At 45.2% G+C, this 26,019-nt stretch overlaps 1 protein-coding gene across 2 annotated transcripts; it reads left to right on the top strand.

The window, feature by feature from the left end:
• The first annotated feature begins 1,188 nt into the window (after positions 1-1,188).
• Positions 1,189-25,871, top strand: tmem260 (transmembrane protein 260). Of its 2 annotated transcripts, none has more exons than XM_031846988.1 (16): positions 1,189-1,828; positions 4,910-4,941; positions 6,468-6,619; positions 14,816-14,993; positions 15,113-15,226; positions 15,487-15,666; positions 15,829-15,869; positions 17,105-17,191; positions 18,327-18,435; positions 18,764-18,936; positions 20,552-20,723; positions 21,422-21,561; positions 22,160-22,336; positions 23,566-23,619; positions 23,886-23,970; positions 24,129-25,871. In XM_031846988.1, the coding sequence occupies exons 1-16, from the start codon at positions 1,720-1,722 to the stop codon at positions 24,387-24,389; spliced, it is 2,064 nt and encodes a 687-aa protein (XP_031702848.1). In that variant the 5' UTR covers positions 1,189-1,719; the 3' UTR covers positions 24,390-25,871. The 2 variants fall into 2 exon arrangements, with proteins under 2 accessions (XP_031702848.1, XP_031702849.1); XM_031846989.1 differs by lacking the exon at positions 1,189-1,828 and adding an exon at positions 1,835-4,579.
• The last annotated feature ends 148 nt before the right edge of the window (positions 25,872-26,019 follow it).

Genomic DNA, 26,019 nt, shown 5'->3' with positions numbered 1-26,019 from the left:
AATATACTCGCGCCACAGCTGTGTTTTATCTTTCCTATCAGAGCTGTAATATGTGTTCATATTAACACTCTATTGAGCCTTTGTCAGTGCATATGCTATTCAGTTTGGCTGGGTGCAAGACTTTGGTTGTGGTGGGGGCACTAATGGAAGCGGTGGTTTTAGCAAGAAAACTTTATGACGCCCCCCCCTCTCCCCTCCACCACCTCCTCCCCAAATTCACTCCATCTCCTCCCCATATCCCTCTGGCAGCACTGCAGCCCGGCGGATAACCAAGCGTGGATTAGTAGTGACATCACACTGAAGAGATGGCTGAGCCCGAGTGTGAGGAAGGGTGAGTACTCGGGTGCGTTTGTGTGTGTGTGTGTGTCAGATGGGTGTGAGCGTTATGTGTGTGTGTTCAAGACTGATTAGACGATGAGGGTGGTGGTGAGAGGGAAGCGAGGATTAGAGAGCCATCTGAGAGTTGGCTAGGTGCTGACACCACTCCACCTCACCAAGGGCTCAATTTACTGAGGGATCAGACTCATTTATGCTGGGCTGGGATTATTATCAGTTCAACAAGGCAATTTCTTTATTACAGTCACCCTTCAACCTGTGAAATATGGACACTTGTGAGACATTTATGGGTGCATGTATCTTGTTTCACTTATAATCTACCGCTTTCCTGCAACAATTAATTGTGTATTTGCAGTAAAGTAACAGCATAGGATAGTGTGTTAAATGAAGGTTGTGATGTAAAGTTTTAAAGGAGTATCAAAGTGTCTCTGTGCTGGCAGTGTTCCACACAATAAATGCCTTTTCTTTCCTTTTAGAAAAGACTGGTAATAATAAAACATCTATTAGCAATTTCAGACAAATCCATCCATCATACTTATGCTCCCAGGAGTTTACGGAGGGCTACAGTGACTGTGACGTGGAGCTTTTTTTTTTTTAAAGGCTCAAAATCGCCAAATCCAAATCGGGTGAGACAGGCATCTATGTTTGAGTTTGGGTTTACCTGGAATGTCAACACTCTTAAGCTGGCCCCCTTTATCGAACCCCTTGTATTGCATTGAGCATCATTCACCCGATTCGTCGACAGCATCACAGTTGTTGTCTTCCATAAAAGTTTAGATTAAGAGTTCATTCTTGAGAAAAAGCAGTCGGCAAAATGTAGTATTTGTCTGTAGATACATTTAATAATCTAGCTCACATCCATATTATAGGCCTATTTGAAAAAAACTGAAAGTACAATGTAAAAAGATTTGAATAAAGTAACACAAATATGGAACAAATAAACAGTATTCATCCTTTTAGTTGTTTTCAGATCAGTTTACATAGAGCGTGTGTAGACAGTGTGCAGAATAATGTTGTAAAATATCACTACTTCTATGACTGCGTCAGGTACTATCGCGAGTTTATGTCGCTGGCGTGAATTGAGCCGCTTCTTCACGGGAACAGAAGACTTTCATTTTAGCTAACGTTAACTGTTAAGCCGCCAGACTTAAAACCGTGAAGTTAAGTCAGGTCTTTACTTTGCATCGTGTTACTGTAACTTCAGCTCTCGACTAATGTCGGTGTTCAAGTTACTGGTAGCGGACAGTTGTTTTTACAGCCCCCAGCACCCCAAATGTATCGATGCTAACCATACAGTCGATGATGCTAACGCTATGTGCTAACGGTATCAAGCCGTCTAGATAGTCGACATTAGCAGTTGTTTGAACACTACCGCTATTCAACATGTCTGCAGAGCCAAGGACAAGCTGGATACTGACGGGCACTACGGCTGCTTTAGTCGCCGCTCTCTATGTGCCCTGTGTGCAGAGGACGGTCCCCGGTGGAGACTCAGGTTGGTGCTAGCCAGCTAGCTCATGCTCCTCTGGTCACGTGGCTTTGTTGTGTTGCCAGCCATCCAATCGCGTGGCGCATTGTTGTAACGATAGCTGCTGCAGCTAAACGGGTGCTGTCCGTGGTGCTGCAGGTACAAAGCCAAACTTTTGCCAATATGAGAATCAAAAGGCTTGTATTCAAAACAACATACATAAACACACTAATACATTTATTTTGAAATACACATACGATTGGCGTTATGATTGAAACGTGAGACATATTCTTAGAAAACTCTCAACATCATTAGCTAATAACATAAGATTCAAGAGAATACCAGCATTGTTTTCTCAATCTACTAAATGCTATTGAATGAATGTTGGAGGCAGAATTCAATGAAGAGTAAATACATTTGAGATAATTCCTGCTGCACGAACATTTCTGGCAAAGAAAAATAAGTGTATTCTTGATGAATTGTCTGCCCCGGTGGGGCAACTGAGTTTATATATTCAATCATAAAGATGAGTTTTGAAAGGGTCTTAAAATGTAGATAATGCTTTGAGAAGGAATTCGGTGTTACTTTTGAATGAAAGGTTCTGAGAAGAGTCTCTTTGAAATCTAAAAATGTTTTAATCATGCTCTGATGTCAGTGAGTTTATACCTTGATAGTTATCACAATATTAACGTTGACCATTTAACCCACACCTAATAGTCTCCCGCACTGAAACCAAACATGTGTTTTTCACAGTCAAAATGTTGTCCCTTTTACATATTTGCAAAAACTATTCTTTAAACAACTTGTGCTTTTCTTTCTTCAGAAGCCGCAAGGAGAAAACAATAGTAGAGCATTATTTTTAATACTGAATACAAGGCCATGCCAGTAATATAGACACCATTTGTAATGACAAAGTATTGTAGACAGCCCTTGATGTATAAACAACGTGGGTCCGTTTGTTTACATTTGATATGTGTGTGCATACATTTCATTTGCTCTCTTCTGTAACCAGCCTTAACGGTGGTCCCACATGTATTTCACTCAGTACCGTCCTATGTTGTAGGCCAACACATTTTACAACATTCTTGTAATGCAGTTTATGAAGGACTGCCTCGCACAATTACAAACAGTGTTTAGAAGCGATAGCAAGGTTACAAACTTGTAAATGTGGACTCGAGGGCATGAAGGCTGTGCGTGTTAGGTTTGCGCTGCTCTGGCATACAAGCCGCTGTGGAGGGGAATGCTCATTTCGCAGAATGAAAGCGTGTGAAAAGCTCGGCCAGATATGAGCGAGGAGAGAGCAGGCAATTGGAGCGCGGAGTAGCCCTGCTGGTTGTGCTGCCACCTTGCAAACGGGGCCTTTGAAAAAACGGCCAGCCCCTTCTCCACAGTGTTTAGGGACCATGCAGGATGCCCGCTCTGATAGTGCCAGCTGAACACCCTTCTGAATTCTCCAGGTCTCCGTCTCTGTGTCCTAATCTCTTTAGGTGTGATGTGCCCTGGAGAGGCTTGAGCACAGCCCCGCGGGTACGCTGTTGTCTAGGAATGTGGAGTGTGGAAATGTTGGGGATTATGGGAAGACTGGTGTGGGTGCCCATACTCCACTATCACAAAGACTCTTGGCACCCATGCTGCTACCTCGTTGAGTCAATATTTTCCCGTTTGAGTATTGGGGCTGCAGAACTGCATCTCTGTGGCACCGAGATGGATGTTTTGGCTCAGTGTTAGTTTGAGTTTTCCCTGTGTTGAATGGCGTAAAAGTGTGCCACTACTGAGGGAAAATAAGTGAAATGAGAAACTGATGAGGGATGAGAAAAGTGCGATGTAAAATGATGGCGGGTAGCTCGCTGGCGGCTCATGCCAGGTGAAACGGAGCTGAGAAAACATTTAAGCTGTGCAGGTGCAGGAGCTCTGACTTCATGGTCCATTAGAGTGATAAGAGTTAGGGCTCCTCGTGTGGCAGAAATTTAGGCATAATAATTCACTGTATCGGCAAGGTTGCAAAATACGTGATGCAGCCAATGCCGTCTGAAACTCAGCCGTTCTGTTCTATATGGGTTGGTGCTGCATCAGGGCACACGTCTTTGCTCTTCACATGTTTGTTTTGAACTTCTACTCTGTAGAAGTAATGTTGTGGTTAAAATCTAATTAAAAACACTTTAACTTTTTTAATGTAACTATGTATTCATTTACTAGGCATCTTATTTGCAGCTTGTATGCTGGTAATAGACTGACTATCCCAACAGTGCTGATGTGGGAAACAAGGCCACTGCTTAATTGGCTGTACTGGATGGAGGAGATGATGAGTACCCATCTAGTACCAGTAGAGGGAGCTGTCTTGAACCCAAACATTTATCAATGTCATTTAATCTGAACCAAATTTCAATTTCCATGAGTGGGAGATGCAAACATTGGGTGAGAAATCAGTATAATTTGAAACGCTCCGGGTGTATTCTGGCACAAATGGGTTTGTGCCCAGATACATTAAAGCTTCCTCAAATAGCTTTTAGGGGTTTTCTTTTCACTTTGTGCCGCGCCTCACACAGAGCTTGTCAAAAAATTGTGCAACCGGCTCTTATTTTTTACAGCTTACCTCATTCTGTGACTGTCACCAACGTTGCCTTTCTGTTTGTGCCCGACGGACTAAAGGAGACAGTGAGGCATTGGGAGTGTGGGAGCAAGAGAGAGGCACGTAGAGCAGCAGAAGAAAGAGGAAGGAAAAGGACCCTGATGCATGGGGAGGATGGGACTGGAAGCATTATTTTCACATCAGCATAAGTGTGTCTTTGTGTGACAGAGCATTGGCGAGGGACTCTAATGGTGTGTGTGTGTGTGTGTGTGTGTGTGTGTGTGTGTGTCTGTGTTTATATCTGTGTGCATGTGCTGGAGAGACGGGGAGGGAGGCATCAGGGGAGAAGCGAGAGATGAAGAGAATGAGCGTGCCGCTTAGGAAATGTCACACTGGGAAGATTTGTAGGTTTTGATCCTGGCAAATTAATGCAAAACCCCAGTGCAAGTATTTGATTTGGGAAAACTTTGGGAGCAGACTTGTCTGTTAATAATAATTATTGGGTTTACATTAATTTCCTCCCCTATTCTCTTCCACAGGAGAGCTGATCACCACTGCTTGTGAGCTGGGGGTAAGTATTAGCTGTATTGTTTAATCAATTCACTCATTAACTCTTATACGCATTAAGGAAGTTTAATTAAGCATGGGCAGAAAGCAGATTAATTTACTTCAGTCCACAGGTTTTCCCCTTCTTTTCTATACACTTATTTTACTAAGTTGCATGTAGAGAATGCTATAATTTGCAACCCGTTTTTCAAATCCAATTAAAGTCAATGGTAAGGCGATGGCTTTTGTAGGCTTTGCCTTATGTACGGTATAAGGCTTATTATATCCACCCCTCTTTTTTGTGTGTGTGTGTAAGCCGCGAAGAATGAACTAAATCGGGTTAACAGTTATAATAAGTTTTATTATTTAATAAAGTTTATTACGCTGCTGTGATCCTTTTAGGGAGGCTGTGTCGGTGTCACTATGCCAGTAATCCTGCCGTTAGTGCTGCAGTCCGTGTGGCCTGCCTGTCTGCCTTTCAGGCCTCCCCAGGGCCTCGCAGTTCGTCCCTGGGCCCCAGGCTGCTGCCCCCCCCCCCCCACTGATCCCAAGAGCTCCAGAGTTCTGCTTCCCCATGCTCCCCGTGGCCTCTGTCCCCCAGCTGTGCTTTCGCTGCATGTCTGTCCATTCCTGTTGGCCACACAGTCGCTCCTCCACATGCTCTTAGCTGATGTTACCTACCTGTCTGACACCAACACGTAGTTCACCAAGCTGTCTGCTATCCTTTTTTCTTTCTTTCATTCTGTACACGAGTTATTGTCTTTTGCCCCCTGACTTCTTCTGACCTACATGCCCATCCCTCTGATTTGGGTGAAGTTGTTTCTATGTTTGAATGCTGCCATGGAGCCTTTTGCTGTGTCTGAGGTGACCAGGGAGGCGGTAGCACTCTCACCTTTCAGCTCTTTTTTTCTCATTTGAAGAGCTGCCCCCTTCTCCCTGCCTGCATGGCTTGTGTTATCAGTGCCAGGGAATGAGTCTGTGTTTAATGACTGAGCCCTTATCTGGGTGGAGGAGACTTAGCGGCTAATTGCTGTGATTGCCGAGATCCCCCAGGCGAGAATGACTGCGGCTTGGAGGTGGTTTGGGGGGGGCTGGGGCTGGCGAGCACCACGTGCTGTACCGCGGGCTCCAGGGAGCTGCACTGTCCTTGGGAAGAAGGCCAGAGAAAACAAAGTGAGAAGATGTAGAAAGAGAGGGAGAGAAGGGCTCTGGTGTCATAGCAGTCAGTTTGTTGTCAGGCCTTAAGGGATGTCTTGCTTTTCCATAACTGCAGCTCTGCAGCACACCACTACTGGCATCTACTGAGGGCAGAAGTTAACGCATCCTTACTGCTTCACCTCCTATGTTGTCATTCTGGCTTTCGTATCCTTGCTTTTTCTCCAGTTCTTTTCATTCCTCACATATCTTTTCAGAATAAGGTACATCTGCACTTTTGCCATCTTAGCCTGTTATCCACACAGGTACATCTTGAGTGAGGCATTACCTTGCTGTGAGTGTATCTCTCATTGAATCGTGGGATTTAAATCTCATACTTTGTCGTTTTGTTCTCAGGTGGCCCATCCTCCAGGATACCCTGTCTTTACCCTACTTGCTCGCCTGGCTATGTGTCTTCTGCCCTCACTCTCTCCAGCCCACAGTGTCAATCTGATGAGTAGCCTGCTGGGGGCTGCAGCTTGTGGTACCCTCTGCATTACAGTCTGCAGGTAGGCACATAAAATATACATTTCCAATGTCATTTTCCACAGTTTGTTGTCGTATTTGTGTAATTCCTCTGCTTTTTTTTTAAGCAATGTGTGTCAGTAAAAACACTGCCCAGACAGGCCATTTTAAGTGGTCCTGACTCTCTCTCTCATAATTGGCATCTCCACAAGCTGTGATGTCACAAGCTTGTGTGTGTATGTCTCAAATTTAGATTTGGGGAAATCACAGAGAAGCTTTCACCCCTTCAGCAGAGGAATCTGGCAGCAGGTGTCTTGCGACAAACTCTGCACATGCATCAAATCTGTACAGAAAAAGTCAAACATCCAAGGGACGTTACAATGAAAAGAAGACATTTCTTGAGTGGAGGGGGTCTTCAAACATTCCCTCACTGGCGTTCTGCATCTTGATGCTGTCTGGAACAGAGCGTGGTATTTTTGGGTCCTGACGGCGTCGCCCCTGATCCTCTGTTCAGTATTCAGGAGCAGAGCCCAGCCGCACTGCTCCCTCCCACCACCCTGCCCTGCCTGTTTACCCATCAGCCACCCATTGTGAGCGTGCGTGTGTGTGTATGTATATCGCAATTATCGTGCCCTCCAACCCCCACCCCGGCATCCCTGTTCTTCTGCCTCCCCCCCCCTCCCAATGCCCAGCATGCTCCCAATCCTGACATGGCACGATTTCTTATCTCCCCCTTCGTGCCTCCTGGATCACTAACTCTGCTCCTCCCTCTCTCCTCTCTTCAACCATCCCTCCCCTTGCTCAGTCATGAGCACAGTTTACGGTCTCTGCATTGCCATCTATCTACCACCCTGCAGCTTCTCCTGCTGCTGACCCTGTCATGTAAGGAGTATTTTACCCCTTCCCTCTTTGTGTGTGTGTGTATTTATCTCCCATGGTTTGGCTGGACTACCTTACATCACCCTTTTGCTGATCTTAGTAATTTTACACATCGGATTGTTGGTGGCAGCTTAGTGTCAACATTTTTCCTTTTTGTCACCGTTTATGCATACTGGGGCATTTCCAAGCATGTCATATACTTGTAATTTACTCTTCCAGAATAGGAATTGTTGAATGTGATGTAATTTTGTCCTGCTGTACATCTTGGCAGGCTGTGAGGACCCAGTTGTGGTGGGGGGGGGGAAAGCAGGTGAAAATGGAGCTCAGCACTGGGCCTATACTTCCTGTGTGCTTGGCCAGTGTTTGCTAGGGGGCAGATGGTCCAGAGTAGGTCAGGGTTCAGGGTCAGCCTTGCTACAGTAGGGCAGGGCTCCCCAGGGGACTGGCCCGAAGCCCAGACTGCATCAGTCTTCTCATCTCTGAGAAGCAGTAAGACGAGGGCCTTACTGCTTCTCAGAGGTGAATCAACACTTGCCAGCTTCAACCACTCTTCCGAAGATAGTACAGGAAAATAATGAAGAGAGGACGGCAAGAAAGGGAAGGAACACAGTGCTTCTTCTGGGCTTTTCTGTACTGCCCCCTAGTCTTAATACATTTGATGAGTTACCAGTCAATTGGAGGATTGGACTCTGTTCTTGGCCAGACATTTACAGATAGTTCTTTTGAGGCCAGAAAATATCCATGCAGTCTGGGTGATATTTGGCTCACAGAGTGCATGTTAACTGCAGCCCTGTTTGTAATCTCTGGGGATTGAGATCCAATTTTGGATTGTGGTCAAGTAAAAAGTCATTATGAGGACCTCCAACCCCACCCAGTACTCAAAAAAGGGATGATGGGTAGTGAGGACTTCAGCCAGAGTACACAGTCACACCGTGTAAGCTCTTAAGTATGAACGCATAATCTAAGCTTTCAATTTGAAAAATAAGCATAAAAGGTTTTAGTCATTATCTGCTCAGGGCCTAGTTTGGGATGAGCTTGTGGCTGTGGATCAGCTGGCAGACTCTGCCTGGTGAGGGGTTACTGGAGAGGGCAAAAGATGAAGAGGGTGAAAGAGTGGGGTTTCCGGATGGTCAAGACCTCCCTCCTGGTTCTGGCACAGAGGGCATTGGGTGCTTTGACCGTAGCAAGACGACTGGCATAGATTCCATGCCACATCCCTGCAGGGATCCTCTGGCCTGTCCCTCAGATGAAATGCCAAAACTGACCAGTTGACACCCGTTCGTACCTTCTCCGTCCTCGCAGTGACGCCAGTTTGCTGTGTCTTTTCCCGACATAATTAAGTTCCGATCTATATTTTGTTGTTTTTGTCCCTATGAGGCCCTTATAAACTTTTTCACTACTTCTTATTTTTAGGTTTGCCTCAGCTGAGAAGTAGACTTTCCCCCCCGCAAACAAATCATCGCTTTGTGTGATTATTTTCAGATGGCAAAATGTATTGAAGTTAATACGGGTACTTGAAGGCAGTTCTCTCAAATAGTAAATTGTAAGACCTTGAAATTCATCTGGAGCATACCCAACATGGCAAGCCTTTGATGTATCAATTTAAATTAGTCGGCCAGATTGCCGTGTTTAATGTGGGGGAATGTAAGTTGATAGGCTTGGAAGCCACTTCTCTCTCTTGCATAAGTTTAAATGTAGCACTTAGCCTCCCTTTGATTTGTCAATTACAGTTCTCTTGGCTTGATCATATGGTTTGATGGCCAAATTGCATGTCTTGTTATGTTTTCACACCATGGCCTGACAAGCCTTTGAGGATGGTGGACGTAACGATAATTACTATCGATTGCACTCGGAGGTTCACAGAAAGACACGTTTTTTGCCTGTGGAATGCTAAAAGGCCTCAGCCATGAGTCTCTGGAGGAATGCACCCTTCGTAGCGGGATAATCCAGACAGCTCGGTATTTGGTGCTCTCTCGTTTCACAGTTTATCTGCTAAAGCTGCTCTGAATCTCTGCTACCTGAGAAGAATCTCTCTCCATTCCCAGAGCTTATCCTGAGAAACCCGGAGCAGACACGTTGGCGTGCTGACAGCCTTCGGGAGCTGCAAAACAACCTCGCGACGCTCAGTCATCAGCACTTTCTGGTTGATCACGTGATTACATAACGGGGCTGTCGAAGCGCACCAAATGTGCCTGGTCTCCCCTTTCCCTGGGCGGCTCTCGAAAACAAAATGCACACCTGCGAGAGGCTCCCCCACCAAGAGCTGGCTCATGTGGCACAGCTGATACCTTAGTGGACCCGAGGGCGGGCGTGGTGCCATCCCCAGCTCCTTATAAGGACCTTCACCATATGGTCCCGGTGGCGCCGTCCCTCCTCGCTCAGGTGGGTTGTTTTTCCACAGGGGTGGGGTTGCATGTAACTTGTCGGGGTCACGTCAGGAGCAATGCGTGTGGGGAGCGTTGTTTCGCAGCCATTTGCCCAGTTTTGTTTTGTTCTTGGAAACGGCTGAGTTTTTGTTGGGTAACGTTCTCACCTCTCCCTGCAGGTGGCAAAGCCGCCCCTCCCTCTCACATCTGCTACGGTCTTTGTGGTAAAATCTTTGTCCCAAGTGGCAATAGAGAATACACCCATTGCTATTTTCTCCTGAAAATGCAGAAGACAATTTTACTGTTGTCTATTTAAAAAGGCCCAAATCTGTGAACCTTTTGTTCCATTTCTGCTGTATCTCATCCGTCATATTGTAGTCCAACAGACCTCCTTTACTCCCCCCCTATCCTCAGCATGACCAATGGTTCCCCCAGGACTCATCCTCTAATACAGTTAAACAGATGTCTAATGAAGATGTTATTTCCTCATTACTGGTTATGGGATGGGGATGGAGAGGAGGAGGAGGGAGGAGGGCTAGATAGACAGCAGAATACAGTACCAGTTTAATATTCCTTTCGCCCGTGGGCTCGAGATTGTGTCTGCCTCGGACGTCAATATTACATTCCTCACCCACCACAGGCAGTCTTAATAAGGCACCAGGCACGGAGACGGATCAGACTCGGCAATTACAATTCACCCAGAATTAGTTAATGGAATCTATACAGCAACATTTATGTATCACTGGTGTGTGCCTAATGACTCTGTTGGAAAAAGCAGCAATAAAAATGGCATTCAGTGAATTGCATAAACACGGGGTTCTTGTAAATTGTTTTTTTTTCCCTCTTCCTGTAATTTTTTGTGTGTTGGGTAGAGATTAAGATGGCATTCTGGAAGAAATTGTCATGTCAGTGGCTGCATTGTTTGAGCAGAATTGTGGTGATTAATTTTACACGCACTTGGAGCACTAGAGCTCTCCCCTGGAGGAGGGGTGTCTGAGCGCCGGGACCCTTCTTTCCCCTCCTCTCTGTTCGAGCAGACTGCCTCTTCTTCGCACAGCGGATGAGGCAGGACAGACAGGGAAGTGGCTGCTTTGGTGACTTGCTGAAAATTAGGCTGTGGCATCACAGATTCAAATACACTGTTTTAAAAGTCAGTTATAAACAAGAATTAGGGCCGGGCAATATCTAAAGAGGGATATTATATGTATTATATTTACCTCAGTAATAATAATGTATTATTTTGGTGATGGTTCTTTTGGAAGATGATTTCAAACCAAATTATTTTGAAAAATGAAAACAACATGATACAAACAAGTAGAAGCATTCATTGGGTATTTCACACAGATAGAACTATAACAAAATATAATGTAATGAAGCATAATACATCTATAAAACGATGGCTTTTTTATGGCTGAAATCAAGATCATTATATTGGTAATAAACCATTTTTTAAATGGGTATCATGATATTGCAAATTTATGCAAAACTACATATTAGTCAGGGCAATTAATTGTTACACTATATGCTCTTCACACACAAAGCATTAATATTATATAGTTTTGTTAGTCTTTCATTACAATAATCTTTAAATCATTAACTTAAAGGGGCATTGCAGTAATGTATTATTGCAGTTCCAGAGATGAATGTGAATAAAGAAGCAACAAAGGCTGAGATATTTTGACTTTTAGTGGCAGACATAAGTCAAGCCACCAAAACAGACATCTGTTTTCACAGGCTGCAAAAATAAAAACACAAAATGATCATATTGTAATGATACAATTCCACTGAAAGACGTTATTGCGCAGCCCTAACCCATACGTTGACCGACTTTGTGGTATTTTATTCAGTATTTGGTTTTGTGACGCATATCCATAAAGTATTATTTAAAAGCTTAAATTTCTATATCAATTGCTGCTTGGCTTTGAAATGTCAAAGCAGTGCACCAGACACTTACTGTCACATAATAGCTACTAAGTACCCTGCCTGGTGTCCTTGCCAGAGGAGAGCCCCGGGGTGTCAGCGAGGGCCAGCTGGAAACCTCTGTCTCAAGCCCGAGCAGGCCACCTCCTCTCTCGGGCTCTCTACACTCTTCAGGAATGTGTGATTCTTTTCCAGCGCCGCTTTTTCCCCCAAACCACCGCTCGGTTAGCGAACAGTGCGGCGCTGATCCGCGATGGCACAGCTGTGGTATTGTCTGTTCCCCAGGGTAGTGTGTGACAGTGCCTCCATTGGCCAGCTCCATTGTGAAAGCCTCAATAGTGCAGAGTGCTGGTGTAGGCTTTTTGTGTGCTGTTATTGAGCACAGACGACTGGCGCTGGCACGCCTCTGGCCCGTACTGTAGAACCGAGGGGTGAATGAGGCAGGTCCCATTTTGACACTTCAAAGTGATTATGCTGAGCTTTTGTTGTGTCCTTGAAGGGGGCATTGCTTACCAGAGCCCATTTTATCATTGCCATTCATTAGCTTTCTATTTACCTTTGATCTTTCTGTTTGAACCCGTTTTCAGAAATAGTTTTGTATTAAATATTTTCTATTTCATTTTCTATTTCACCATCTTCATTCCTTATGTATGATTTTTAGCCAAAAAAAAAGAAGTAATTATTTGTAACTTTCTTTTCTAACAACTCACGTTATTACCAAGTTTGTGCTTCATTCCGGACCTTATGCAAACTATTTGTCATTGGGTTAATTACCCAAGTGATGACACAGACATTTTTTTGGCAGGGCGGATCAGTTCAGGCTAGAATGGTCTCGTTGTCAGCCATGTTATTCTTCTGCCACGTCTCAACCAGGCCATTGTCACTGAGCCACAACATTTCAGCACAGCAGCATCCTGCACCGCATTGAGTGGTGATAACGGGGAACACGGCCACACCGGTGTCAGAATGTGTCCTGCTTTATCTGCGCGCCCTGGGAGCAGCCTGCAGAATGAGCTGCGGAGAGGCTGACTGGGACCCAGGTGGTCCCGCGCAGACAGACAGGTCATTTACAGCCTGCGCTCTACAGACATCACTGGGCTCTTACACACTGACAGGCTCTAACAGAGAGATTTGTCAGGCACTTGGGGAGAATAAAGAAGTTGAGGAACAGGAATGTGTATGTGTGCATGTTTGTGTGTGTGTCTCTGAAGATGTGACGAGTGCTTCCTGACTGTCAGACGATGCTTCGGAGGCAGGGACATGCTCGGTGTAATAACCTCGTTCACGGATCCCCGCGACTTTTGTGCACCCAGTGCTGCCCCAAAATCAGCCCCCCTGCTAGGTGTAAGGGAGCTATGGGTTAATTATCATGCAGGGAGGTAAAATTATGGGTGCGGGGGGTCTCTGCACCTCAACAAAAGGCCCCATCCCTCTTCATCCTTCCTTCAAGTTCCAACTAATTCCTGGAGCGGTGCAGTGAGAAAGACGCTGCTATCTCTTATTAAGACCCACTCCTAGACGCCCAATCAACACAGTCCACCCCCGCTTTAAGTGCACACACACACACACACACACGCACACACACACACACACACACACACACACACATATATACATATTCATTCACCAAGCTCGCCTTACAGTGAACACAGAGGGAAAAATAGCGGAGGGAAGGAGAGAGAAAACCCAAGAAAAAAGGGGAAGTAGTCAGCAAGCAAGAGTTTTTTTTTTTTTCTACCCTGCTCTCGCTCTCCCTCTCCTTTTTTTCCTGATTTACCGCGCTTTCCTCAGAAAGCTCCATTGTTCCCCTAGCCTAAGTCTCATCAGGCCTTTTGTGGCTGACTATCACAGCGGCAGGCAGAGAGCTGGAAATGTATAAATGGTATCATGCCTTGTGATTAATGGCGGTGCTTATGAGTCAGGTCTGATAACGGGCCTGCTCTCTACTCAATTTCAGATACCGTTAATGGAATCTGTCTTCTGCGATTGTAATGTGAGAGCGCCTAATTTGCTATGGAGCTTGAAGCTGTCACCGGCAAGGGATTGTGGGGTCATAAGGGACCTGGCAGCCGTTTGGCCTGCAGCTTGTATCTGCGGTGCTGAATAGAGCAGCTCTCTGCCTGTCAGTTAGCTGATAGGCTGATGAGGACTCTAAGCCACTCCACACAATGGCGGAAAGGGCCATACTGCCTGACTTCCCTAATTGTCGAGCCTGCTCATATTTCAGAGCCAGCATGCCGGGGACTGGGCTGCTTTTTTTTTTTTTTTTTTTTCCTCCTTTCTCTTTTTCCCCCTCTCTCTCTTCTTGAACTTTTTTCTTCCCTTTTCTATATTTCATCCTTTATCCCGCACACTGTCTCACCCCTTTAACGCACACTTCTCTGCACTATTTCTCTTTTCTTTCCCTTCTCGCCATCATTTGTCGCCTCTCTCTCTCTCTCCCCCTCTCTCTCTCTTTCATTTTAGTAAGTGGTGGGTCTTAGCGTATGACAGATTATCCCAAGTTTGCTTCAATTACCGCAAAGGAGATGGAGACAGTACAGGAGAGGAGGAAGGGGAAACTTTTGTGCACACATTATATTTAAGAAGCTGAGGATAAAGTACTATCTCTACCACGGTGGTTTCTGCGCCAGTCTGCTCGAGATCAGCTGCTGGGGAGGGAGTTCTCATGATATGTGAATGGCCCAATTCACTGGCTGTTTTTCAAGGTCTTGTCCGAGAAGCAAACTTGAGTCAAGGGAAGATTATAATGGGTCCCCACATTAGTCTGGGGGAAGCGGTGGCTTTTGTTACGGCAAAAATAAAAAAAATTGTATAAAGCTGCTGACTTTGTTGTTTTGCCTTTTGTGTCAGAAAAGTGTGACTTAGATCAAATAAAATACAAAAAAGAAATCACTTGAAGTTCTGTAGCCTTTAAATGTGACAAAGAACAAGTAAGGCTTGGATTGGTCTATTTGAATATTGGGCTGTCTGATCACTCAGTTTGCTTGGAATCAGTTATGTGGCATTAAATATATGTAGTTTGTTGTTTATAGTTGTTTATGATTATGAAGGCGTCTCCTCTCTCTCTGTCAGGTTGGCGGGCCCCGGCCCCGGAGCCGTGCTGGCTGGAGGGCTCTTCGCTGTGTCCAGGCTGAGCTGGCAGTGGTCCGTGGTGGCAGAGGTCTTCACCCTCAACAACCTTTTTGTTGGTCTGCTCTTCTTCTCGACTGCCAGCTTCCACTGTGCTGACAACGCCACTCAGAGGCGGAAGGTAAATCTTCCACCCACTTTGTGGACCCGTCTTTCAGTTTCCTCTGATCGATCCTTAGATGCCTCCTTAAGATGACTTCAAATTGAAACTCACAGTGCTGTACTCAAATGCCTTGTCAGATTGCACAATGGGGGGCACTATGCTGTGGCTTGGGGCTCTGTAACCAGCACACCCTGGTGCTGTATGTACTGGTCATCATTCCCTGGGTGCTTCACCGACTTTACTCTCTCAGGGTAAGTTCTTTTTATATAAGCTCACTTCGAACAGAGTCTAAATGGGTGTTTAAGAACCCTAAAGACGTAGTTTTCCCCGTCTTGTTGCCATCCCATCTATAGTGTAGGCACTTGCCATACTCTATACTAAATATGAAGTGGTGGAAAATGAAAATCTGAATTTCTTGGGATGCTGCTTTTTTGAATGTTGGTCAGTTTTAAGTTTCATTTTGGAGAATATAAGAAAATTGAAAACATTTCTCTCCAAACGACATCAACAGGAGCTGACTTTGCGTGGCCTCGTGTCTCTGGGAGCGTGTTTCTTAGCTGGCTTTCTGCCATACGTCTACCTGCCCATCTCCTCCTACCTCAACACAGCCCGCTGGAGCTGGGGGGATCAGACCACGCTGTCAGGCCTGCTAACTCACCTGCTGAGGGCCGAGTATGGCACCTTCAGTCTGGTACGTGCAGCCTGCCCTGCTATAATAAAACTAAAACCAACACACTATAGATTATATAGATTATGTGCCATTAGTTCGTACATGTACTCTTGTCACATTTCACTGTGTATCCCAATTGTTTTCATTGTATTCTTTTTTTATTTTTTTTATTTTTGTATGCAGGCAAAGACGGAGAGCTCTGTAAACCTGACCTCAATGATAAAGTGAGTCTGCTTGGTCTTTTTTCAGTTTTTTGTCCTTTTTTCCTTAATGGTACACACATTGTAAATACTAAACGCAACTATTTATCACATATTTTAAATTTAATTGAATTGGTAAACTCGAGAGGGACTTGATATAAAAAACAACAACTGTTACATCATCACATACAGTCATACACAGTATCGTGTAGATAAATTCAGCCTGTGCATTTAACCCATCCTAAGTATTAGGAGCAAAGGGCTGCACAGTGAGGGCACACGTGGAACTATAGACGGAGGACCCAACCGCTCTTTGTGCTGGCTTTGGTGTTTTACCACAGCCACTCCAATCTGTTCTGAGAGCCCGGAATCATTTCTGCAGCCCATCTCTCTCTCCCCCTCTCTTCTCCCCAGCAGCTTTTGTTCTTCCCATTCCACTCTCTCCCATCAAAGCAGAACTGAACCTGCTTAGAGGGCCAAATCGCTGTGTTCTGTTTCTCCAGCAGTTTGAAATGATCACTCAGCTCTGGTGTTTAAGCGTGACAAGCTGTGATGACAGACACTGCAATAGAGCTGGAGAAATTGTATTTTTCCACTCCAGCAACCCCCTCCACCTCCTCCACCCGATTCCCTCCCCTGCTCCCTGCTTCCACCACCACTGCAGTCATCCCACTCCTGGTATCTTTTTCCAGCTGACGGGATGTGGGTGCATGTGCGTCTTAAGACCCCCCACTACCAGCCCCCCCCGTTCTCTGCCAGGCACCCACCCCTTCCCATCACCCCTGCTACTTGATGGACAAGCACACCTTCAAGATGGGGAAGAGAGGCGAACATGACAGGCATGTCGCACTGGAGACGTAAACCCACTGGAGAAGCTGACACACACACACACCCACAAACACACGCTGGTGAGCACATTCACACATAGTGTACATTGGGAGATATAGAGACTCAATAAGCTGTCAAATAGAGATGGGTATTAAGGAAGAGGCAGGAAACTATCTCTCTGCTCTGAGCAAGCGCTCTGTGACTGACAGGCACTGTGAGGAGAGGATGGGGCAGCGGGGGGGGGGATGACACAATCATTCCTATCTGTCAATCCGATTGGATGAAGGAGCAAACAGTCCAAGGAGTTTGTTTTGACAGGGGATGGAGGGCATTTGATAATTAGTGTCCTTGAGTTCAGTAGCAGCGAGGGTAATTGAGCTTGTCTTTGGTGTCCGTCATATACTGTAAGTCATACGTTTGTGTGTGTGCAGGGCCCAGTTGGACCACTGCCTGGAAGACCTTTCAATTCCTGCCCTGGTGCTGGCAGGAATAGGCCTCCTCCTCTCCTCGTGGGACAGGTAGGATGAGTGAGACGCGGGCATACAAAACACCAAACTCTGTCAGACGCATCCCAGCAGCCACTTCAACCAAAATCTAATCCCCTGCAGTAAAAGACGGGGAACAAAACTACTGACAAAATGCTGATCTTAGAAAAGGAGAATACAAAAAGCCACTGAGGCACCCAACTGTCAAGGTGTCGCAACGCTCCACATTCAAATCAAGAGAGGTTGATGTTTATTTTGGATTTTCAAAGACATGTTTGTGTGTACAAGTAAATCGCTGCCTGTATTTATCTGTATGTGGCAGTGTGATCCAGTAATTCATTACAGCAGCGCCTTTTCTGGGGTCTGTGGGGTGGAGCTGATAAAGCCTAGCGAAGCCCTGGGCTCTCTAGTGCACCGGCCACCCCCCGCTTCCCCCTCTCCTGGGGCGCACTTTGATAAACTTGGCTGCACACACACACACACACACACACACACACACACACACACACACACACACACACATGAAAAAGAGCAAGGTCATTTCATAGGATGCCAAAAGGAAGCCATGCAAATGCTAATTTACCTAATGTTGAACTATGGAGTGTGGAAGAACATCAGAACATTTTATTACAAAAAGATTTTTTTGTGTGTTACTAACCGCGCATAATGTGAAGAGTAAAATAAAAGCACAATCTTGTCGGTATGCGTTAGTGGCCAGTGGAACCCATCAGATCAATTCGTTGGAAGGAAAGCCAAAAGTAACTTTCTCTGACTTGAAGGTGTCTCTTTCAGTTCAGATGATTTGTTATTGCCACAAGGCGACCGTGTGTTTTTCTTTTAGTGCGTAAGTACATTTTACAGCTGTACTGTAATGAGTTTGTGATTCAGCGGGTTGGCACCAGCTCATTATGACTCAGTCTGCATTAGAAAATCAATCATGCACCTCTTAGCGGGCTGGAGTATACATTTGCTCTCAGGCTTGTGATCTCCATCCCTGCATTCATGTTTTTATGGACTTATTCAAAACAAGTATATTTTTTTACGGAGTAAACAGACAATATAATACTGTATGTCAGGCTAGATATGTGGAAATGGCAGTCTAAGACTACACAGAACAAAATTCATGAAGTGATAATGAAAATGAGACTAGTGCCCCATCTTATCTTAGGGCGTTCCGCTCAGTGTCCTGGCTGTTTGCTGCCATGCTGGTGGTCTACTCACTGTTTTTTGCTTGGAGAGCCAACCTGGACATCAGCAGACCCCTTCTGCTTGGAGTGGTGAGCTATAAGACTTCAACTCTGTTTTACATCCTTTCTAAGTCGAGGTGTTTCTATTGTTTTCATTTACCAGAAGTGGTCTAAAATGAGTGCTTATACATTGAGTTACAATTCAATGTTCAATATATGAGAGAGCTGTGTACAGTAGGCGGTACACACATCTAGAAATACAAGCACCGAAACAGAAGTATATATTGATATTGATCCTGGGTTGGGTCCATTAGTAAACCCAGGACTGGACTGAGAATGAAAACCAACTACACAAACACTGCAGGAAACACTGGTGCATGTGTTTGTCTGTATTCACATGCACGCTCACTTCCTGCAGGTAGAGCGGTTCTGGCTCCAGAGTGATGCTGCAGTGTGTGTGCTGGCAGGCCTCGGCTTGAGCCGGACACACTCTGAGCTGGAGAGGAGGCTGGGCTGTGGGGGGTTGTGGAAGACCACAGGCTGGGTCCTCACCGTGGCTCTGCTGGCACATATGGTGCACACCAATCACAGGTGAGCATGGCACTCAGTCGCAGTAACTAACTTCCTGTTGGGTGTGAACAACAGAAAACGTCTTCACCAACTTGCGACACATCTATTTTGGCTTATTTTCTCACTGTGATCCCCCGATTCAGATATTATTGCAGATTACAGATCTGCGGTTAGCCTAGCCTGTTAGCCTGTTGCTTATTATTCAACTGCCCAGTCAAATAAGAAGACAAAACAAACACAATTAATTAAAAAACAGGTTAACCTTATGTTAGCTGGCTATTTAATAGTTCTAGAACCTGTAATAGGGACAAGGAAGTTAAATTACCGGAAGGTTTTGCTGACATGACTAATAACGTTATATCCCTTTGCACAATTTGTTTATCAGTTACCAATTAGGTAACCCTAGCTGGCGATCCTTCAATTAGCTAATCTCCAATGGGGGATACTAGTTAGATAACTTTGTTTGAATTGACAGTCTAATAATAAGCAACAGGCCAACACGTCTCAGCCATGTGCATCACTTTTTAGTGTCCCTGGAAACAGTTTCCGTTGTCTGTGAGTTTCTTGCAGTGCTTTTTCTAAATGCTGCGCATTTTGGTGTCAAATTAATGTTTTTGTGTGTCGTCAAGTTGGTGAAGATGTTTCCTCATTCGCTTGTGTTGTGTCTATTTGCAGTGCGTTGAGCTCTCAGGCCCACAACACTGTTTGCTCTTGGGTTGTTTCATTTCTAATCAAATGGAGCCAAACAAACAACTGCCCTTAAAAGACCATTTTCTTTTAGGGCTAAGACATGAGACAGTTTTGTACAACAGGAAATGTTGTGATCACAGCACAACAGTGAACTTCACAAACAAATACACACAACATGCTCACACATAACTTTAGTGTGTTAAGATGCTCTTGTTGTAGAGTTTTGTTTGGTTGTCCTGTCAGATTCTGTACAATCTGTGTGCATGCATCTATGGAATCAGTTTCACTTTACAGTATCCTTGTTGCAATAACCACACTAGAGCCAAATGTGTCCTTAGTTTCTTTTACTTCTGATGAGTAAAGTTAAAGTGAAATAAAAACTCTCCTTCTCATTCTAGTTCCTTCTGAAATCCCCTTGCATAAGTTTCCCCTGAGTCAACCTGATTTGTTTCTCCTCTGAGCTTCATACCGCAGGTCTGAACTCCACATGTCAGGTTTCTCTCTGCTCACCCCATGGTAGGGGCTAAAGAGAGGCACGGTTAGCACATAGATTCCACTCACAGAGCTCAGTCTGAGATGTTAGCTGTCCGAGAAGGCAGATTACACCAGCGTAGTGCTGGGGAGTGCCAGACAGCCATCACTGAGCGGCTTTGATCAAGGGGAGAGCATGGCCTGTGCTGTCAGACCCATCACACCTGTCTCCCTACGATTAGATAGGCAGCCAGAACACTGTGCAGAGGGGAAGGGGCGGGGGCACTGACAACTTACCCTCAGAGCACCTTGAAAGCGTACCTACAAACACCCACATACACACAGCTGTACACGTATCACACACTTCTAAACGGGTAAAGGATGCACTCGACACGATTTTTTAAATTCAAGTAAACACAACTTGTGTTTTGATGATGTTATACAGTATGATGGTGTATGTGCTGATAATCCTAAGGGAGTGCGACCAGAGCAGAAACAGTGTGGTCGAGAGGTTCGGCAGGGAGCTTCTGGCCTCCGTCCCGACAGACTCAATCATCCTGACGAGAGGAGATCTGCCTGGAAACTCGCTGCGCTACTTATACTACTGCCAGGGTGTGCGGCCCGATGTACGTCTGGTCGACCAGGAGGTCAGACCTGTGATTCGTCTTCTGTCTTTGTGGAAATGTTCTCATGGATGTTTTGATATTTGATACAAATCTAAAGTAAGAATAGTTCAATTTCAGAACCAAAAATCAACTCAAGTAGTTCAATTAGTAGTTCAGTTAGTATTGCAAACGTAGCGAAAGAAACAGGAATACTTACAGGCCAAGCAGAAGTTAAACATTATTGCATTGTGTTGAAATTTAAGGTTCTTGACAAAATTGCTTCAGTCTCTTTTGGTTGTCGAGTAAGAAAGATAGACTTCTTCAGATAAGGATGATTTCTGTACGTAACAAAAATAAAGGGAGATTTGTGTGGCAAACTATATCTTTGGACAGAATGGCAATTTACCTCGGCTGTATCATAACTGTTTAAAATTCATACAAAATCCGATAAATTACAGCCACACGTCAGGAAGTCTTTTGCAGGCTTTAGTATGTAGTCGTTAGTACATCGTACGTTCGTATATCTCTTCAGCGTCGCAATCATAAAGGGCTTTCGTGAAAACACGAGCCTCCAACTTTAACTTAACTTAAGTAAGAAAAAAACCCTTTGATAACTTCAAATGTGGAGTAAAAGCCACTGAAATAGTCAATAAGCCCTTTTCTTTAAATTAATTGTACCCTGCCAGTCATAGGGATACAAATAGTTTAACAGAGTTGGTGGTACTCTTTCTTCACTCTAGATGATGACATATGCTTGGTATGTGGCCAAGCTGGCGCAACACCACCCTGGGGTGCACTTTCCTGGCCGCTGGTGGGACCCAGTCCACCCCGAGAAGAGAGACACCTTCAGCCTGGAGCAGTTTCTGTCCCACAACACACAGTGAGTCACTGAGTCACCGGGAGAGAGCCGAGAGACAATGAAAGGGTGAACAGATGAATAGAAGAGTGTAAAATGGAGAGAGAGTGAATTGGGAGGGCAACAATGGCCCAAATGAACAAGTGGGTGATCTAATGAGGGAGAGATCAGTGGGATGAGTGCAAGGAGAAGATAAATCCGTAGAACTGTTGAGGCCGTAAAAGGAGTTTGATGAACTACAGAAGTCGACTAATCTACTTGATTTGGTTAAAACAGTCTCTGGTGGACTCATTGCTGCTCCCTGCTCTCATCACTCACTACTCCAAGAGGAATTTAGACACAGAAACTGTCTGGAGACCTGTTAATACCAAGCCCACCAGGGGGCAGTGTTTGCCAGGCCAACATGCCAGTCTCTCAGCGGGGCAACACTGACCTGTTGGATTAACCCTCAAGGCCCGAGTCTCTGGTGACTGGAGGGAAGCTAGAACGTGTTGTGATGTGAGGAAAGGTTTGTCTACATGGTGTTTCTCTGTCTCGGCCTCAGTGACCTGGGGAAAGAGGGGTGTTTACATGGATAATAAAAGAGGAAGTGAGAAAACCTCTTTCCGATGTTTTTCTGCAGGAGACACGTGTTTGCCTGCATCGGGCTACCTGAAGGAGACCCAAGCTGGGAACATAGCTTCTCTCGTTGGCCCCTGGGTGTGTGTGACTACTTGGTGCCAGTTCAGAGGCAGTTTCACCCTGAGAGGTGGGCCCAGCGAACTCGCACCATCTACAACTGGAGTGAGCCACACAACAGGTGCATACATGAATATACACAATCATTAACATCTCCCCACATGTAAGGGTTTAACACCTAATCTGAGTTTTCTCTTTTTCACTCTCTTAAGCCTCTTAAGTAGCTTTAAGGTTGAAAAAAATCATCCTATTCCACACTGTTAGACATTAATATATGTACCCTGTATCAACCTGTTCCTCCTCTCCATTGAAGCTATATGATAACACTGAGTGAAATATTCAAACCCAAAAGTCCATGTTTTTTACAGCAGCATCCAGTGGAAATATTCTCCGTCTTGTGCATCATTTTCTACACCTCTAAAGTTCAGCCTGACATATTTATCTCTGAAAACGTTGGGATCTCGTCTAGACTTTCTGCAGGTTTGAACACTGTTTAGCTCCACAGTATGAGTTCGTAAAGACTGGCCCAGTAGCAAGTCAGTTGGTTTAAGAGGATGTCATTTCCAGGAAAAACTAGAAGAATCCTCGTGCATATTGTTTAAATAACTCACGATTGTTCAATGAAACTAGAAATATTCCCTCAGAAAGATGATAAACCCCAACTAATGAGTCCTCACCGCGTATTTCATCGCCAACACCTCCTTCCTTGCCCCCTCGTCTCTCTGTGGTCTCCTCAATCGGCCTTCCAAAGACTCCACAGAGCTCGCCTCAGTGAGGCTGTCCTCTGTTCTCCATGCCTGTGATCCAGGTCTTTGTCAATTCAACCAGAGCAAGACATTAGCCCCTCAGCATTCTGAAACGAGACTGGAGATGAAAAATAATGAGTTTCTCATTGCATTTTGTCAATATCTGTGTCAAAAGTGGAATTAGTCAAAGCTCCATATTCTGCTGCTGTTGCCAGCAGCCCTTCATTCACTCAGATATCCACGACTGAATACTGTGACATTATTTCCCGCACCCTCACGACAAGCGTGTCCGCCGATGCCCACAAGCCAAATATTAGCTCGGGAACCCTGCTAAAATATTCTTTTGAAGAAGAGGTCAAGTGTTTACAGTCAACAAAGTGAAACAGGGAGACGTGGTTTTACTCCATGTCTAATGTTGCTCGCTGGTATTGTTGCTCAGTCATTTAATGTTTATGCAGCAAAGATTGATATTTAGTGTATCAAAACCTGCACAGTCGAGTGGAACAATATATTCACATAAATAATCATTTATAGTTAGTGGAACTGTGCACAAGCCAGAAGCTGTTTACATATAAAAAAATATATTTCTTTCACGTGTGAGCAGCTTCCATCCCGCGTCCTGGGAGTGTGTCGCTAATGAGGAGATGTGGCAAGCCAGGTACAGTCAACTTTTTTTTACATTGGTTTCATCTTTAAAGAGTTTGTATACTTTAGTGTGCAGATAAAAAGCTGCGTCACGATGCATACTAGCCCGCTAGAGCATCTCCATAAACCAGTCTTGTGCGGTAGAGCATCTACATGTACATTCTATTTGGTGGCGGCATCTACATAAATCACTCTATTGGAGTGGTGCGTCTGTGAGTGTGGATCTGCATGGCTCATCCATCCAGCACTTAGCCCTGAGCCCAGCGTGCTTTGTTTCAGGATGAAGACGGCTTTCTTTCTGTTTGACCTGGCAGAAAGGATGCAGGGAGAGGGGAAAGCTCGCCTGTTTGAGCTGTCTTACACCGTGAGTCTGACCTCAGCAAACACGCAACAACACTCTCCTTTACCAGAACGGGGCAGATTTAAGTGCCACACAAGGCAAAGTATATAATATTCAGGGGCTTTTTTTTTGTTTTTTGATGTAACATCTGTTGTCTGTGTGTCTGTGTGTTTGCTGGGCAGCTGTATAAGGAGATTGTGGAGGCCCACTCAGACTACCCTCCAAACTGGGACAAGAACTTGGCTCTGGCCTGCGAGAGGCTGCTACGATCGGGTCACCGGGGCTACAGTCCAGACAGCCTGCTGACCTGCAGCACCAAGCACTTTAGTCTCTACTTGGAGAAGGAACCCACAGATCCCCAGACACCTGCCATACGCTCTGCCATTACCGACCTGCTCAAAGAGAGGGACGAGCTCCGCCAGAGTTGGAGGCAAACCCCATAACAAGACCCAGAGAGACCGACATAGAGCCGGCCCACAGAGTGTGCCACGAGCCCAGCTGACGTGCAAGGCACTGGGGACGAAGTCTGAGCCAATGTACCTTTTCTCATGGTTTGAAGGTGGTGCTCCAAAAGACTGGAATGATGTTTAGTTCAAGTTTTGGCCAAATTGGACTTATGAGTTGGGAGTTGGAGTGAATGGTGATGCAGACGTACTGGGACTTAGATATCAAGCAGAACTCTGCACAAAGGACAGACAACTACCACTCGGCAATGCTTCATTTGATCAACGTTTACAGTTGACCAGGGACAGAGCTTGACTTCAGGAAGCCTCGACTGACCCCAATCAAACTGTGCACGCTCCCCTTAAAATCACCCATTCGATTGCTTTATCGTTATATATCTCGTTCTTTTTTTCTGTCCTCTTCTGCTCTCACAGCTTTTAACGCGCTGATTATTTTTGCCTTCCGCCACTGCTCTACTTCTCTTTTTCTCACATTAGGATGGCAAGGCCGAGATTGAGGGAAAACCAATTTGGGGGCAGAAATGGGGGATTAGAGCGACTGTTTAATCTAGGACAGACTTGTGCTGTACCACACAGACCTCACTCCGCATAACCAGCACTACCTACCCACCCACCCACCCCTCTATCCTCACATCAGTCTATCTTAGATGGTCCTTTAAATGTTTAGAAACTAATGGATTCGATGGGTGTTTTTTGTCCTCTCTTGCTTCCTAACGTGTAATCCCTCATGGATTTATATGAAATGTGAAATGTCACAATGCCAGGGACCCTTTTAGAGGTGCATTTCTGTGTGTTGATTTGTGTTTGCATGTTGATGTGTGTGTGTGTGAACACGCTTAAATCTCCACCCAAGCCTTTTCCCTGCCGGAACTGCATATAAACATAGTCGATAAACTGATCGGCACACTGAAAGGCAAATTACTTTGATCATCATACAAGCGCAAAATCATGCAAACTCTAGGGACACACGCAAGACCATCAGCCCATCAGCCCCCCCCCAACTCATGAGACTGTTAGCCCTGTGAAGGTTGTTGGAGGAACAATGTAGCACGGTAACAAAGCGAGTGGACCAGAGTCACATGTCTTTGGAATGTTCAGGGTCCAAGCCCTCAGTTCCACACTGTTTTTGTAAATGCTGGTGCTGAACCTTTTGGCCCTTGAAATGTGTTGCACAGAGGTGAAACCAGTCCTTTGCTATGAGGTTCATAAAACACTGCTGGAGGAGCCGGCTGTTTGAAACACCACTAGAAGGCGTAGGACAGTATAAAGTACATGTGTAGTTTCCTCAGAATGTAATCTTCCCTCTCTGTTCGCAGGCCTGGTTAGCGGCTGTCAGCTGGCTGGATGATGAGATTCGACCTGCTGTAGCACAGATGGTTTGGTTTCTCGTAGAAAGAAGGAAATCTGTCACTCTGCTTTTCTACAAATTCAAATATTTCAATAAAGATTCTGTTTGTTTTATTACGTTTTTGACTACTTTTTCCACGGTAGACGAGGCCTAATGTATATCAATATTGATTATATTTTTCATATTGTTTTTACATTCCAAACCGTTGCCGTCTCTTGCCTCCTGCCCTCCTGTTATTTTTACTTTACTTTCTTCCTCTCC

Source organism: Anarrhichthys ocellatus, unplaced genomic scaffold, assembly GCF_004355925.1.
Source record: "Anarrhichthys ocellatus isolate YVR2014 unplaced genomic scaffold, GSC_Weel_1.0 scaffold7, whole genome shotgun sequence".
NCBI classification, from domain to species: domain Eukaryota; kingdom Metazoa; phylum Chordata; class Actinopteri; order Perciformes; family Anarhichadidae; genus Anarrhichthys; species Anarrhichthys ocellatus.
Note: the sequence above shows the minus strand (reverse complement) of the source record. Positions and strands in the feature narration are given on the sequence as shown.

What these genes read in the sequence shown, in the direction of transcription:
- tmem260 (XM_031846988.1), top strand. Translation starts at nt 1,720, where the DNA reads ATGTCTGCAGAGCCAAGGACAAGCTGGATACTGACGGGCACTACGGCT. An exon ending in CTCTGCATTACAGTCTGCAG is followed by an intron (nt 6,620 to 14,815) that starts GTAGGCACATAA and finishes TCTCTCTGTCAG; the next exon opens with GTTGGCGGGCCCCGGCCCCG. An exon ending in ACCGACTTTACTCTCTCAGG is followed by an intron (nt 15,227 to 15,486) that starts GTAAGTTCTTTT and finishes CGACATCAACAG; the next exon opens with GAGCTGACTTTGCGTGGCCT.